At 52.4% G+C, this 15,486-nt stretch overlaps 5 protein-coding genes across 5 annotated transcripts; 4 read left to right on the forward strand and 1 right to left on the reverse strand.

The window, feature by feature from the left end:
- Nucleotides 1–1,007: 1,007 nt before the first annotated feature.
- NCS57_01251000 (uncharacterized protein) lies at nucleotides 1,008–2,714 on the forward strand (the record flags this gene model as incomplete). The annotated part of the gene is made up of 9 exons (XM_053062182.1): nucleotides 1,008–1,101; nucleotides 1,173–1,304; nucleotides 1,413–1,592; nucleotides 1,643–1,693; nucleotides 1,747–1,857; nucleotides 1,912–2,001; nucleotides 2,056–2,096; nucleotides 2,148–2,332; nucleotides 2,384–2,714. The coding sequence occupies 9 exons, from the start codon at nucleotides 1,008–1,010 to the stop codon at nucleotides 2,712–2,714; spliced, it is 1,215 nt and encodes a 404-aa protein (XP_052908710.1).
- A 1,309-nt stretch (nucleotides 2,715–4,023) lies between these two features.
- On the forward strand, nucleotides 4,024–4,942 carry NCS57_01251100 (uncharacterized protein; the record flags this gene model as incomplete). Its single annotated transcript, XM_053062183.1, has 2 exons — nucleotides 4,024–4,130; nucleotides 4,189–4,942. The coding sequence occupies 2 exons, from the start codon at nucleotides 4,024–4,026 to the stop codon at nucleotides 4,940–4,942; spliced, it is 861 nt and encodes a 286-aa protein (XP_052908711.1).
- Nucleotides 4,943–5,059: 117 nt separating this feature from the next.
- NCS57_01251200 (uncharacterized protein) lies at nucleotides 5,060–6,460 on the reverse strand (the record flags this gene model as incomplete). Its single annotated transcript, XM_053062184.1, has 2 exons — nucleotides 5,060–6,203; nucleotides 6,333–6,460. 2 exons carry the CDS (start codon nucleotides 6,458–6,460, stop codon nucleotides 5,060–5,062), a joined length of 1,272 nt encoding a protein of 423 aa, XP_052908712.1.
- Nucleotides 6,461–7,070: 610 nt separating this feature from the next.
- On the forward strand, nucleotides 7,071–7,541 carry NCS57_01251300 (uncharacterized protein; the record flags this gene model as incomplete). The annotated part of the gene is made up of 2 exons (XM_053062185.1): nucleotides 7,071–7,244; nucleotides 7,296–7,541. 2 exons carry the CDS (start codon nucleotides 7,071–7,073, stop codon nucleotides 7,539–7,541), a joined length of 420 nt encoding a protein of 139 aa, XP_052908713.1.
- A 2,006-nt stretch (nucleotides 7,542–9,547) lies between these two features.
- On the forward strand, nucleotides 9,548–12,500 carry NCS57_01251400 (Importin N-terminal domain-containing protein; the record flags this gene model as incomplete). Its single annotated transcript, XM_053062186.1, has 3 exons — nucleotides 9,548–9,649; nucleotides 9,717–12,344; nucleotides 12,399–12,500. 3 exons carry the CDS (start codon nucleotides 9,548–9,550, stop codon nucleotides 12,498–12,500), a joined length of 2,832 nt encoding a protein of 943 aa, XP_052908714.1.
- Nucleotides 12,501–15,486: the final 2,986 nt, after the last annotated feature.

Raw genomic sequence — 15,486 nt, forward strand, 5'->3', positions numbered from 1 at the left:
GCAGTACAACAACTCCCACAGCTATAGCTACAGCTACAGCTACCGCTGCTGCTTCTGCGGCTGTTTCTGCAGCTGCTCATTGCTCAGCCCTTCCTGCGACCATCACGAGCAGATGCCGATGCCTTGTTCCACCACCACCACACCTTCGAACAGTCCACCATCAACCACCAACCCCAGCTGCTCTAGGATATCAAAAGACCACCACTAGCTGACGCCCTCCAGCATATCTTATGCGTCTTCAAGTGGTCATCCTAGTCTTTGCAGATACTCTGACATCCCACCGGCTTGCATGCATAGGGACACCGCTTCCACCTCAACTGAGTTGACAGGAGAAATACGCAACAAGTCCCATTCCGGCTTTGAAACAAAAGCAAGACAACTTCCCCGCGGCATTCGCCAAGTGCAGTCATTTACACCACTCCCCCTCCGTCTCGATACGTCGCCAGCACATCCACGACAGGGACCAACGGGAACCCCGACCTTCGTCCCCGTGCAACCAAGCCGCAGTTCCCAGGTCCGGCTCGCACCTTTGGGGAACAGCTGAGCCGCAAGACCTGGTGCTATTCAGGCTCTCCTCTCTGCCCTCTCTGCTCTTCCTACTTCCAGTCGTTGGCCTATTTCTACATAAGCCCCCAACCCACCATCTTCATGTTGGTGCTTTTACACTTCCAGCCTTAAACCCAGAATTCCGGAACCTCGAATCCTGCACGTTTACAAAGCCTTGGAGCCTTTCGAGGTGTTGGCGCCAGGCTTTGCGTTTCGATATTTGCCCAGTCGTCACCTTGAGCAGTTTCAACGTTGACGTCTACTCCCACCACGCTGGTGGATCTTTTCAGTTGCTCCATCTTTATACTTGGGCGACTTTTTTAACTGTTGCACGAGCCAACTATATTGTTTCCCATCTGTTTGTTCTGGTTACTTTATCGTTACGTCGGTCGATATCCTGTTCGATTTAGCGCTCGGTGCTACGGAATCTTGATACATGAGTCCCCGCGCACAATGCCATCATGTCTATGTATCCATCAAGCAATGTTCAATGGTCCGAATGGGTCTATGATCCAACCTATGGCCAGCACTTTCGCCAGGGTACAGATGCCAATGGTGCGTGATCCTTCTCCTAGTCAACCTCCTTTTGTTCCGAGAGGATACTCAACTAATCATGACGCCCATAGGCGAGGCCCTGATTCAATGGGAATCTGAAGTCGCCAATGACCCTTCCACGCCTCGCGAAACTGACGAGGTCCCGGACGTATCGACGCTTACTCTCCAAGATCCCCCGTCTCCGGGCGACGGCGACCCAGCCAGTACGTAATACCATCCCAGGCAAGCTTTTGGCGAGACCACTGCTATACGCGTGACTATCCGACGCTTCCATCCCAAAGCCAGTCTTGGCTAACGTCGAGCCGCGATAGATTATACTACAGAAGCCTCGTCAAAAAACAAGTCCAAGTCCAAGTCTCACAAATCATCCAAAAAGGAGTCGAAGAGTTCAAAATCCAAGTCCAAATCATCGCATCGAAAGGGAAAGAGCCGTGCCCAAGATGATGATGAAGAAGAAGAAGAGCCGAATCCCGGCCAGGCCAGTCGCTACTGTGAGTATTTATAAAACCATGTTCATCCCGAGTCTGACTAACTGAAACAGATCTCGATCATGAGACCGGACAATACCTACCTTATCCAGGGAACGAACAAGGTGCGTTTGGCTGAAATGCGACAGTTGGCCGAGTACTTACCTATACATGATAGATCCAGGAGGATATCATGGTGCTGGGGATGGTGATGATGCAGCTCTCGAGGCAGCCTATCATGAAAGCCGCAAATATAGCAGGGATCAATACTCTGCCGGTGGACCCGCAGGTATGTTGTCTAGTCCTCAACTACGAGCTTGCCAACTGATACATGGGAACACAGCCTATGAACCCGCTGAACCTGAAGAGACGCCAGCTCGCGCTGAAGAGCATATCGCAGGCACTGCGGGTGAATACGAGCCGCTAGACCCTCGTAAGTCTTGTGTTTCTTGTTAACGTGGTTCAGTCCTAGCTAATTACATTTCAGGGTATCAGGTTGTGCATTCGAGTTACTTCCAACCTGGCGAGGTGCGTATATCCGTTGGTCGTACTCCTACACATCGCTAACAACTTTTGCAGGTTTTCAAGGTCCTGTGGCCTGAGCCAGTGGGATCAAGATCCGCACCCAGCGCGGCGTCTTACCCTGAATCAACAAGAGGCGCACCCAGTGTAGCGATTTACGCTGATCAATATGGCGGCCAGATCTTTGCTCACTTCCGCCGCTTCATCGTGATCGCAAATGATCAGGGGCACTGCCAGTGCGTGTAAGGCATCCATCACGCACTCACTTGATAAGAAACGAGCTAACTGCCCAGGCCCATCTCAACGTACGGCAAAAAGGGCTGTACCAAGAGCGGCGCCAAGCCCTCGCAACACGGTATCGTCCATGACATGAGGTCAAGGCCACATTATCTGGCAAACGAGCCTGAGCTTGGGTACAGTCCGGTTCGAGTCGAAATCACGGACCCGAGCGAAAAGATTTCCAAGGAATCCCGGGTCAACTACGCCAAGCTGACGACTGTCGAGCACAATGTCAAAGTACTCTTCGTCGGCCGAGTGATACCTGAGGACCTACCAATCGCCAAAGACGCGGTCGATGCCTGTTGGCTCAAGAAGACCCATACCAGGAGGCATCGCAGGCAGTAGCCTGCCTACACCTCGCCTCAACAACACGTTCACGGGACCCAAACGGGCCCCGACTTCACGGTGTCATGAACGGCACTAGCATAAATACGTTCACCAGAGGCCGGTGGTCCTGTCCACCGGCATATCTGCGAAATTGGACCAAGTGATTTTGTTATCATCGAGTCCAGCTGGGGAGGAGCCTCGACTATGGCCGATGCTACCTGAATACCCAGGTAGCTTTCTGAGTGCGTCGACCGAAGCCCGCCTGCGTCAGTCAGACGCTGGGGCTGATAGTCGTACGCCTTGAGAGAACACGACACATGACCTTCTACGCACTCTCTTTTTACAATGTTTGAGTCTAATATTTGGTACACACGAGATTGAGACGTTTTCCTTGGATACGAATTCACGCCGGGGCATCGCCACATTTCACTTGGATACGGCAGGAAAGTTAGGTGTAACAGGACTCACCAAACAAGTACAGTGCCTCACAGGCGAACCAGAGGCTTTTGGAATGGATGTTTCAGAATCTCTACTATTTTTCTATGTTGTTATTTGGGTCATGTTGGTGGATGTCTGCTTTTGCACGTTGGCTTATGAGCAAAGTACGAGCAAGGAGGATGAAAGATCTATGGGCAGATTGTTCGGAATGGATATCATGAGATGTTATGACACCTTTACTCTCGTTAAAGTCAATCAGATACCGATTCACTAGTCAAAGCTGTCTTTCCGTTGAGCAAACTTCTTGGTGCAAGTCTTTGTAGTGTTGTCTTGTAGTTAAGTGAGATGGGCGTTAGTGATGTATTGCTCCCCTAGCCCCTAGCACCCACGTAGACATGCTTCATCAAGCCCAAGCAACAACTCAACGCCGTCATGACACACGACGACCAGATAATCCCCCGCAAAAAAGAACCCCGGCACATGTGCTCCAACCGCTCTCTTTTTTTCGGCCGAGTCGTCCTTGACGATCCAGGCCCAAATAAGGAGCTTACCGAGAGGAGACCCACTCGGTGGATCCTGTGCCTCGGCATCTTGTTCCCCGCAACGCGTCCGAGACCGACCCCAGTCGCGCCCTCAGAGGAAGCTCCGAGGCCATGGAAGGGGGGGATTTGCCGCTGGTTTTGGTATATAGGATTTGGATCCTTCATCTCTGGGACCAAGAATTGAACCCCCAAATTGAACTTGTGGATCGACTTTAGCGTTGGTATTACTTTGAGAGTGAGCTGTCTCAGTCGTGTCAACAAGCAACCACAACTTCCATCTCCAATTCTAGCCCTCCAGCTGTCATCTTCTTTTCTCTTCTTCAACATCAATAGCAAACGACTACACAATGGCCGAATCTCACCTTGAAGACTTTCCCTCACTCTTCTCCCTCAAGGGCAAGGTCGCCGTCATCACCGGCGGCTCTCGTGGTCTAGGCCTCCACGCTGCATCCGCGTATGTTGAACACCTTCTCTCTTCGCCCATCGCCCTGCTGACATCATACCCCCCACAGGTTCCTCCAGGCTGGAGCTTCCAAGGTCTTCATCTCTTCCCGAAAGGCCAAGGCCTGTGAGGAGGCATGCAAGGCTCTCAACGCCCTGCCCAACCGCTCACCCGGCGCGGTCGCCATCTCGGCGCCTGCCGACTCCTCCACAATTGAGGGCGTCGAGAGTCTCCTCGCGCAGGTCAAGAAGCACACTGACCGCGTCGACATCCTCTTTGCCAACGCCGGCGCCACGTGGGGCGAGCGCTTCGACACGCACCCGGACTCGGCCTTTGCCAAGGTCATGGATCTCAACGTCAAGGCTGTCTTCAACACGATCCGGCTGTTCACCCCTCTGCTTGAGAAGAGCGCTTCTATCAAGGACCCCAGCCGCGTCATCATCACCTCGAGCACCGCGGGTCTAGGTGTCGGCACCATCGGCAAGCAGGGCACGTACGGCTACTCTGCCAGCAAGGCGGCAGTTCTGCACCTCGGCCGCAACCTGGCCATGGAGCTGGGTCCCCGAGCCATTACCGTCAACTCCATCTGCCCAGGCTTCTTCCCTAGCAAGATGTCCAACGGACTCCTGGAGATGTCGGGCGGCGCCGAGCAGATTGGAAAGGCGAACCCCATGAGAAGGCTGGGCCAGCCCGAGGATATCGCGGGTGTTGTGGTGTACCTTGCGAGCAGGGCGGGTGCTCACGTGAATGGAGAGTCGATTGCTATTGACGGTGGTTCGCTATGGCAGCGGGGAGAGCTCATGGCAGCAGATTCGAAGCTGTAGTCATGGTATTTGGTAATGTATGATAGACATAGAGTTGGGGCAGTTTGTAGTTACATTCAATGAGTTTATTGATGCTTCCATTTTGCTTTATGCATCTATTCTAGTCTTTCCTTTGCCTCATGAGCTACCTGCATCAGCTGGTTTGCGAGCCACCCAAGTGCTCGCCTTATATATCGTTTGTAGTAGACTCTCGCTGTCATGTATGTATGGTGCCTCGATACCAGTCTGATGCCACTCGACAACGAACCCCATCTTCTCAAGAAGAGCAATGACCTCATCATCCGACAGCTCAAAGCTTCCCGGGTCAGCAATACCCGATGAGGCGTTGTGGTCGTGTTCGCCGTCTTCTCCATCGCCCAGGCCGTGGTTCCCGGGGGCGTTATTCTCAAAGTGCCACAACAAGGGGCCAACGTTGATGAGTACACCTCCGGGTCGGAGGCAGTGTCGGATGACTTCGAGGTATCGGATCAGGTTTGGTGCTGTGTCGAGGAAGAAGACGCTGGCGACAGCGTCATACTGCTCCTTGTGATCTTCGTCTGAGTAGAGGCAGAGGAAGTCGGCAGCACACATGGACATTTCCCCGGTATTCGGGGTGGCAGCCAGAACCGAAGCCGGGTGGACGTCTGGGACCTGGTAGCTTCGGAGGTGGTTGGCCCGGGTGAGGTGGTTTGAGAAGGAGTGAACCCAGGGGTAGATAGTATGATGCTTAGCTGCGGGACAGCTGTTGAGGATGTAGGAAGATGCCAGGAGCTGATGGTACGAGATTTCGTTTCCCTCGGCTGTGTAGCCATTCACACAAAGGTCAAACACTAGTCGGCCCAGCCCTGCACCTGGCACCAGCACCTTCAAGGACGTTTGCTCGGGATGCTTTTGCTTCTCTGTTTCAAGAGCCTTCATGATGGGGCCGTAACTAGCCTGTCTCTCAGCAGCTCCAGCTTCAGTCCAGTCGCGGTAGAACTGGCGGATGGTGCTCCTAGCCTTGTCGACGTCAGAGTGCTTAGCTACTCCATTCCACTCCGGAGGCATGCTAGGCTCTCCTCCTTCGGGGTCGGCTGCGATCGCCCGGAAGGACTGGAGTCCATAGCGAGCGATGGTGCGAGCAAACTCGGCATTCTCATCGACGGCGTCGTCCACCTTCTCAAGGGTGTCGAGAAAGTTGAAGGGAGGTCCTGCAAGGAGTTTCCAGTGGTTCTGGGGAAGTGCGTAGAAGGACTGGCGACGGAGGTGGGTGATGTTGAAGTGAGAGACTTTGGCGTATTGGCTGTGAATCTCTCAGCATAAGGAAACATTCGAAATAGAGCAGCTCTCAAGAAGAGAACTCAATCTGATTGAATACGTTTTTCTGATGGTGAATCGCCCCTCGTGGCCGCAGGTCTCGCCCCATACTCACAAGAATGAATCCAAGGCGCAAAAGATGACGCGAACCTCCTCAGGGTCCTCCATGCTGTCCTCTACTCCACCCCAGGCGCTGTCATCTGGGACTATCTCGATGTGATGGCCATCTTCGGATCCAGCCATGGCTTAGAAATATGCTCGTGTGTGTGTTGATGTTATGTGTGTATGTTGTCTCAGGAAGGGCTCATGGCGGGGTAGAAGTAGGAGATGGCTATGACGATATCTGTGCAAGACCTTTTGTCTCAAAAAGAAGCCGATCCTGGCAGATATTTGGAAGAAAGTTGATATGAAGAAGAATATGATGAAAATAATGTTCAACTCATGCTCCATCCCCTCCCGCCAACTCGAACAGTCATTTTTGCGGAGCTGGAATGACCATTTGCCATTTCCGTGGGGTTTTGGCCAGATCATGTGATTTGGGAAAGCTCGACAATCAACCTGCAGACTCTGCGATAGCGACGACAGCTGCAGGAGCTTCTATTTATGCCTAAATTTTTCAAGAAGCTCTGTTTACTTGTTTCTGATTAATAATTATTATTTTGAACGTGATCGACCTTCTGTGGTGCTTCCTCGAACGATCAAAGAGCACCCCGCCACCTACATCCTTCAGCCTCCAACCTCGATCTGATAAAGCTCTCCTACACACTCACCTCGTCAACTACACCACCAATAGAAGGCACACCTTGATCTCACTTCAGCCTCACTAATACTTAGCCTGATTCACTCCATCGCCATGGCTACAGACACAGTTGAGCTTTCGGTGCCCCTTCCCCGCTCTCTGGACACCCGCATCTACCTCCGCCTATCCACAAAAGCCAAGTCAGTCTTGCTCAACCTGACGACGGCTTCACAAGACGAGCTCGCTACCCCAACGTCCATGGGCTCATTCGTCTATGCCCTGCCCAACGTGAGTGCAACATTTTGTTCATCTGGCATCCAGTTGCTGACAGAATGTCAGAGGCTCGACCCTGTGCAGCCACTATCCACGACGCTCTACTCGTCAGAGTCGTCAGTCGAGTTCACGACCCGTCTGGCTAAGTTGCTGGCCCGGAGAACGCAGCTCCCGGTTTACGTGAGCAACTCAATGAGCTTTGCCGATGCCGGCATGGGTGGCACGATAGAGGAGGAGATGGAGGCCTTCAAGACCATTGTTCAGATTGTCTTGGAGAAGCTGCAGCCCAGTGCCAAATCGACTACGGCTTGAGTTGAGGCCGAGCATGGAATTCAAAATGCTGTATTTACCAGCACTTGACTAGACACCCGGACTTCTTGCGGGAGCCCCAACTCAAGGACCCAGCTTTAGCAGGAGAAGCCGGAGCGACATTGTGCGATTCAGAAGCATAACTTCTCGGACGTTTGACATGATCACCTCGCTTACGACAGAGCTGTCAGGGCGATATTGAACGATTACAGCATGGCCGATGTACAGCTCCGGACGATTCCGCCGTTATACACGCAGAGATGGGTGGCTTGAGACAAGATGTTTGTCATCCCACGGGAACGCGCGTGTAGCACAATGATGCCTTTGTTGGTCGAGACGGGCGATGGTAGATTATTCGGCTTAAGACTACGCCTTGATAGATTAGGTGTCTAGTCCGGACCAGACAATGCATTACGCTTCTCGCTCGGCCTCGAGATGGTAGCGGACCTTTGTTGGGCACCATAGCTTCAATGTCTACGCCCACTCTTGCTAATCGACGGAACTTGGCTTGCTAGGTTAAAGGCTTGAAAATGGCCACCGCCAGAGATTGTGTCACATTTGTGATATATGAAATGAAGAGTGGTGCAACAACGCATCGAGTGGCACTCAAGCCAGTCGTGTGCTGGCAGTGATGCATTGCTGTGAACAAGTCCTGCTGCTAGGATAAATGCAGAGTGCGACGGGTTGAGATGAAAGAGAAAGGCCCCCTGCTTCAGGCAGCTTTTCACACGCGGCTAGCCACACTGCAGGGAGGAGTCAATATCGATTGAATTTCATGATCTCTTGGCGGTTGTTGTCGAGCTCGCACTGTTGCCAACAAAGAGGAGAATGTTGTTGGGGGTCTACTTTGTCTCCACGTAGCTACGGAACGTTGCAGGAGCGGATAACTTGGGAGATGAGTTGAAACGATTCACGGTCAAACGGGTTAAATATTCCATTTCCGGATTTAAACGGACAGGCAAACGAGCAGCATCTCGTCGTTTAGAATCAGCCCGGCCAATAATCATGATACTGGACCTACAAACAAAAGACCTGATCTTGAAGGGCATCAGCGGCGACCCCCGCATTCAAAGAAAAAAAAAATAGAGACCTTCTGACCCGCTCGACCCAGGCGGGTTATCGTTATCGCACCCCGCCACTGAATAATTTTTTTTCCCCTTCTTTCCCTTTTCTCCTCTTCTCGGGTCGTTTGGCACCGTGCTCCAACAGCTCGGATGTTTGTTTCAGGTTGCATTTGGCTGTTCCTGCATGGTGCCAGATGGACCGTGCTTCTTCCATCTCGCCACGGCTAACCCCAATCTAGCAAGTCGCTGCCGCCCACCGGTCTCCGTTCCCCCCTCCTTCGCCTGGTCTGGCTTTGGCTGGGCCTGGGCTGTCCTCCCACTTTATTACTGCGTACACCAAAACCTCCTTCTTTTGGTGGGCAGCTTGTGCTGTGCTCTACTGTGCTTCTTCATCTCGACCTAGGTTCGCTGGAGCAATCGCCTCTTTCTCTCCATCCATCTTCTTTCCTTGCTTCTCTTCCTCCCACCGTCGCGATCGTCGCCGACCCAGTCGCAGTCGCAGCGGGGACTCTCACGCCCTCTATCAGTCCCCGGCATCAACCGCAGACTTGACAAAATCCAGCAGCAACCTAGGAGAGAGTCGGGTACGTTCGAGTCGAGCTCCCATCAGCGTGTGGCCCCACGACCTTTGCACATCCCTGCACCTGAGGGGCACCTTCGCTTCTCGCCCACTACCATCCCAGCCATATCCCATATCCCATTATCCCATAGCCCACCGCTCGGCCTCCTCCAAAGCCTCTGTCCGCCTCCAGAGCCTCATTGTCCTGCTGAGCTCTGCGCATTGCTGACCCTCGAACCGTAGAAGCTGCGGACCTTGGCTGATGTGAAAGTCGATCTCGAACTCGCCATCCCGCTTCTGCGCGCCTCCACTTCGCTACAACCACCTTTTTCTTTTGCGAACCTCAAACAAAGATCCTGCCCGAACCGAACGACGCCTCAGCAGCCATGTCCTGGCAACCCGCACCCGAGTCGCTGCAGCAGCTTGCTGCGTGCCTCAAGGACTCCCTCAGCGGCTTCGACAAGAATGCCCAGAAGCAGGCCGACTTGGTGAGACGACCCGTACCTGTCGCAATTGTTGCGCCGACCCTAGGGCTGACCATGTTTCTCTCCGCAGATGCTCCAGCAGGCCAAGAACTCGCCTGACATTAACAACTACCTCGCATACCTCTTCTCCAGCTCCTCGCCTCCCGATGGCCTCCAATTCTCCGAGCAAGACTTTCACCTGGTGCGGTCCGCCGCTGGCATCATGCTCAAGAACAATGTCCGGACCGAGTGGAAGAAGATTCCCGAATCCAGCCTCCAGCTCATCAAGATGGCCGTTCCCATGTGTCTCCAGGATAAGAACTCGCAGATTCGCAACTTTGCTGGAAACATCGCCACAGAGGTTATCCGCTGCGGTACTCTCTTGGGCTGGCCCGAGCTGCTACCTCAGCTTCTCGACCTGGTTGGCAACACTTCAGGGCAGACCTCCAACGAGGCGCAGGAGGGTGCCATGTCCGCTCTGGCCAAGATCTGCGAGGACAACCTCGGCCAGCTGACCAAGGAGGTCAATGGCCAGAGGCCTCTCAACTATGTGCTTCCCCAGTTTATTGCTGCCACCAAGAGCCCGTTGCCCAAGGTGAGAGCTAGTGCTCTGACGGCAATCAACGTCTTCACCCCTCGAAAATCGCAGGCCATGCTCAACTCGATCGACGACCTTCTTCAGCACTTGTTTGTCCTGGCCAGCGATGAAAACACTGATGTTCGACGACAAGTTTGCCGTGCGTTCGTTCGACTCGTCGAGGCCCGACCCGACAAGCTCCAGCCGCACATGAGCGGACTCGTCGACTACATCATTTCTCAGCAAAAGAGCGACGACGAGGACTTGGCTTGTGAAGCTGTTGAGTTCTGGTTGGCCGTAGGCGAGCATGAGAACCTCTGGAACGCGCTACAGCCCTACCTCAACAAGATCATCCCAGTCTTGCTTGAGTGTATGGTGTACAGCGGCGAGGATATTGCGCTACTTGGTGGTCAGTCAGATGATGAGGAGGAGGAGGATCGCGAGGAGGATATCCGCCCCGCCTTCGCCAGAAAGGCCCTTGCGCGAAAGGCCAATGGTGAAACTTCCGAAACTGCGGGCCAGTCCCAGAACGGCGAAGGTTATGAGAAGCTTGGTGACATGGATGAGGATCTTGAGGAGGGAGAGATCGACGACGACTACGACGACGGCGATGATGCCAACCCCGACGAGAGGTGGACCGTTCGCAAGTGCTCTGCCGCCGCCCTGGACGTTTTCGCCCGCGATTTCCGAAACCCCGTCTTCGAGGCCATCTTCCCCTACCTGTCCCAGAACCTTAAGCATGACGACTGGCCTCACCGAGAGGCTGCTGTCCTGGCTCTTGGCGCCGTGGCCGAGGGCTGCATGGAGGTGGTGGTCCCTCACCTTCGTGAGCTAGTACCATACCTTATCTCACTGCTCGAGGACCCTGAGCCCGTGGTGAGACAGATCACCTGCTGGACCCTTGGTCGATACTCGTCATGGGCTGCCAACTTGGAGGATCAGGAGAAGGACCAGTACTTTGTTCCTGTGATGGATGGCATCCTGCGTCACATGCTGGACAAGAACAAGAAGGTCCAAGAGGCGGCCGCATCCGCGTTTGCTAACCTCGAGGAGACGGCCGGCAAGATCCTCGAGCCTTACTGCGGCCCCATCATCCAGCAGTTCGTCCGATGCTTTGGCAAGTACAAGGATCGCAACATGTACATCCTCTACGACTGTGTTCAGACCTTGGCTGAGTTCATCGGACCTGCTCTGGCAACCCCTGAGCTGTCAGGCCAGCTGATGCCCGCCCTTATCGACCGATACAACCGCGTATCCGACCAGTCCCGGGAGCTCTTCCCTCTGCTAGAGTGCCTTTCTTATGTGGCGATGGCACTTGGCGATGCGTTTGCTCCCTACGCCGAGCCCACGTTCCTGCGATGCGTCAACATCATCCACGTCAACCTGGAACAGACGCTGGCCGCCGCCAGCAACCCGGCCCTCGACCAGCCTGACAAGGACTTCCTCGTGACGAGTCTGGATCTGCTGAGCGCTGTCGTTCAGGCTCTCGATGACGACAAGGCAGCCACGCTTGTCAAGAGTTCGCAACAGTCGTTCTTTGAACTGCTCAGCTTCTGCATGGAGAACCCTGCCGACCAGGTCCGACAGTCTGCATATGCTCTGCTGGGTGACTGCGCCAGATACGTTTACCCCTTGCTCCAGAGCTACCTTCCCACCATCATCCCCATCCTGCTCAAGCAGCTCGAACTGGATAACGTCCTGGACGAGGACATTGACAGTGGATTCGGCGTGGTTAACAATGCCTGTTGGTCGGTGGGCGAGATTGCCATGCAGCACAAGTCGAACATGGGACCCTGGGTGCAGGAGCTTCTCCAGAGATTTGTCGAGATCATCACCAACCCTCGCGTGCCCAAGGGCTTGAGCGAAAATGCCGCGATGGCTCTGGGTCGACTTGGTCTGGATAACTCGGAACAGCTGGGTCCTGCTCTGGGAACATTCTCCGAGGAGTGGATCAGCCTCATGGACGAGGTTGAGGCAACCGAAGAGAAGGCGACGGCCTTTAAGGGGTTCTCGATGATTGTTGGACGAAACCCCCAGGCCATGGAGAAGGTGTTGCTCGACTACTTTACGGCGATTGCCCGATATCGTGATATGAGCCTGAAGAGCCCCATCAGGCAAGAGTTGCACGATGTCTTCCAGAACGTGAGTCTTGGCTATTAACGCTTTGTTCTTGTTCAACTACTGACATTTACTCAGGTCATCAACATTTATAAGCAAATAATCCCCCAGTTTGGCGACTTTATCAACCAGATGCAGCCGCGAGACCGACAGGCTCTGGAAGCACACTACTCTCTATAGGTAGCGAGGACAGACGGTCGCTTCCGTGTGCGGGTGAATGAATGCCGTCGAGGTGGAGGATGTGGTGGGAGCAGGAGGCTCGATCGAAATTTATTACATAGTTATAGATAGCACTGATTTCAACCGCAGTAGGTAGCATGGCATGACATGGTATGGGTTGCATGGCGAAGTTTGAGCAGGCTGACCAAAATTCTGGGGATGGATGGATTTGATGCCGATACGACGGGATGAATTGATGATGGGAGGGCTGCAAGGCAAGCAAGGCAATGCAATCATTATTGGGGAGGGGAGGAAAATAACTATACCTGGAAGGCTTGGGACTGAACTGAAGGAAACGCATCTCGTTTGCAAAGTAGATAGAAAACTCGGGGGGGGTGTGATTCATGGGAGGAGTCGATGGGCATTCATTTCATTGGGATCCAGCTAGATAGATAGGGTTAGGGTAGTTGTTGATGCGAGTTGCAAGCGTTGCCATTCATGGATGATACGGGGTTGGTGATGGTGACGGATGGTGTTTTTGACCTGGGGCGGCACCACAGGGTTATCACCACAAGGATATTAATCTGCTCTCGAGTTGAACTTGACGGTCTTTGTATCCTTATTACTCTTATTGATCCGATAGTTCAAAATTGATGATACCGGTTGTCTGTTCAGGCGCAAACGGAACAATCTCGTGGGGTATAGGGTAACCGAGCAAAACACTGCAACCCAGATTCACTCCATAGCTGCAACCGCAGAAGGGTAATGATATCTAGGTTATGGTGTCTTGCGACTCTGTTTGAATCCCACTGTGTGCCTGTGCCTGTATTCTTTGTTGTTGTGACTGGTTGCCTCTTTCGAAGCTGTAATAACAGTCAATACCAAAATACCAAGATTCACATTGCAACCAGACGTTGAGACTGCCTGCACCCCTTGAGGAATTACACATTTAATTATTCTAATACATAAAGCCCTACAATGAATGAATCTTCATTCTGGATCTTATCATAACAACCGAGAGTCCATCTTCTTCGGTCTTCTGACTCAGTTAACCCATCAAGGGCCGGGCTTCAACTATAACAAAGAACACATTAGCAACACATCATAGCATCATATCCCGATGCTAACACAGTGGCCCTTTTTCAGCCTTTCTTCTGCCTTTAGTAGAAGGCTCGCCCGTCTTCTTCGTTATTGTAGCCAGTGGCCTCTCTTGAAGCCGTGAAAATGATCAATACTGCAACACCAAGATTAAGATCCCAACCAGACAATAAAGCCACCTAGCTCCCCTGGGACATTAGATATTTGTTATTTCAATGCTAAAAGCCATATGGAGAATAAAAAAACTCTATTGAAACGGCCATCGGTCTACCTTCTTCGTTATTGTGGCTAGTAGCCTCATGAAGCCGTAAGGATGATCAACGCCGAAACATCAAGATTTACGTCCCAACCAGGCAACAGGGCTACCTAGCCTCCACGAGATATTCTATTTGTTATTTAAATACATAAAGACCGATAAATAATTAGTCTTTATGCTAAATTCCATCAAAACGACCGTCAAGACACTGGAACGTCTGTCAAGCTATGAAGTGACGGTCAAGACCAACAAAGGAGATAAGCTTCTAGTGAACACACCAGGGGGAATGTAGCCCATAGAAATTCACAGTAGAGCCGAGATTGAAATTTATTCAAGCCTGAGACCGATTTTCCATTTGTCTTTGTCGGCTATAGTTGCCCATTCCCCCTTTCTCGTCTAGAGTGCCAGGCACAGGAGCAAGGAACGCTAATATCATCACATCAACGGCATCAAAACCTGATTTCTAAGATGAAAGAAACGCAGATTAATCATCTTTTGCCAATTTCCAGCACATCCGAGCCTGTCAACCCTCTGTCAATCCTCATGGTGCTTCTAGCCCCCTGGGAGTAACCGGTTGACCAAGGAACGACGACGACATCACCCACGCGGAACCACGCCATCACATCAACCTAATGCAATCTTGATCACATCCGCACAAGTAAAAGAGACGACTGACTCGAAAATCGCAATAGAACCCACTGAAAGAGTCCATCCATCCAATACTTGTAGCCCATTGTGATCGTCAATCCTTGCAGACGCGCGCCCAAAACCAGCGCACCAAAAGAAGCCCAACATGAAGCTATCAAAAGACGCGGAAAAGAATCCGTTGGTCCTGTCTCTGAGAACATACGTTAATGACGTCTTTTAGTCCCGTCACTTGTCAGTTTGTAGCAATCTCACTTGAATCGCAGAGCTATTCCTGAAGGTGTGGACGTGGCTGGCGATGGTTTGAATAGGAATACGAGGTTTTCATCAAACTGGCCTAGACGGGCCAAAAATCCCACAGAAATATGCAAAACACACCAAAACAAGCGCGTAAAGCTCGATAAAAGTAGAACCGCGTTTCCAAGGCAAAAGTCTGGTTGTGGAGTTTCAATCATGCATCTCCAGACGTTGGACCTCTGCAACAAACCAACTCGCAGCGACAGCAACCGCTGGCGCTTAGCACGCTCGCGATATTGGACCAACACATCGAGAGAGGCAGCTAAGCCTCAACAGTCGCGCTGAGCAGTCTGGCGACTGGAAAAGGGGCCGAGGATATCAAACACTGCCAACCACTCGTTTAGCTACCAAGGTTGATAAGCGCCGTAGTCTATACGAACATCAGCAAGAGTCGTATAGTAACAGACATATTGAATTAGTATTCTTGCAACGTGGAACATGTCCAACCACAATTGGAAAGATGAAAAGGGGTAATGGGCATTGTTGATGGTGTAAGTGACGAGTTGTCGTCACCTCCATAGACGAGACCCATCGCGGCGGGGAATAACTTCACGAACCCCTTTGCAAGGGGAATGACTTTGAGCAATTAATGATTCAATCCCAAGGGGTAAAGACATGGCGAGTAATTCAGGAGCCGGAAAAATAGGAAAAGTGAAACTTAGGGCGCGAATGACATACTCCAGTCGCAGTCGCAGAGGGACCAGAGGTGTG

Source organism: Fusarium keratoplasticum, chromosome 10 (assembly GCF_025433545.1).
Source record: "Fusarium keratoplasticum isolate Fu6.1 chromosome 10, whole genome shotgun sequence".
Taxonomy (NCBI): domain Eukaryota; kingdom Fungi; phylum Ascomycota; class Sordariomycetes; order Hypocreales; family Nectriaceae; genus Fusarium; species Fusarium keratoplasticum.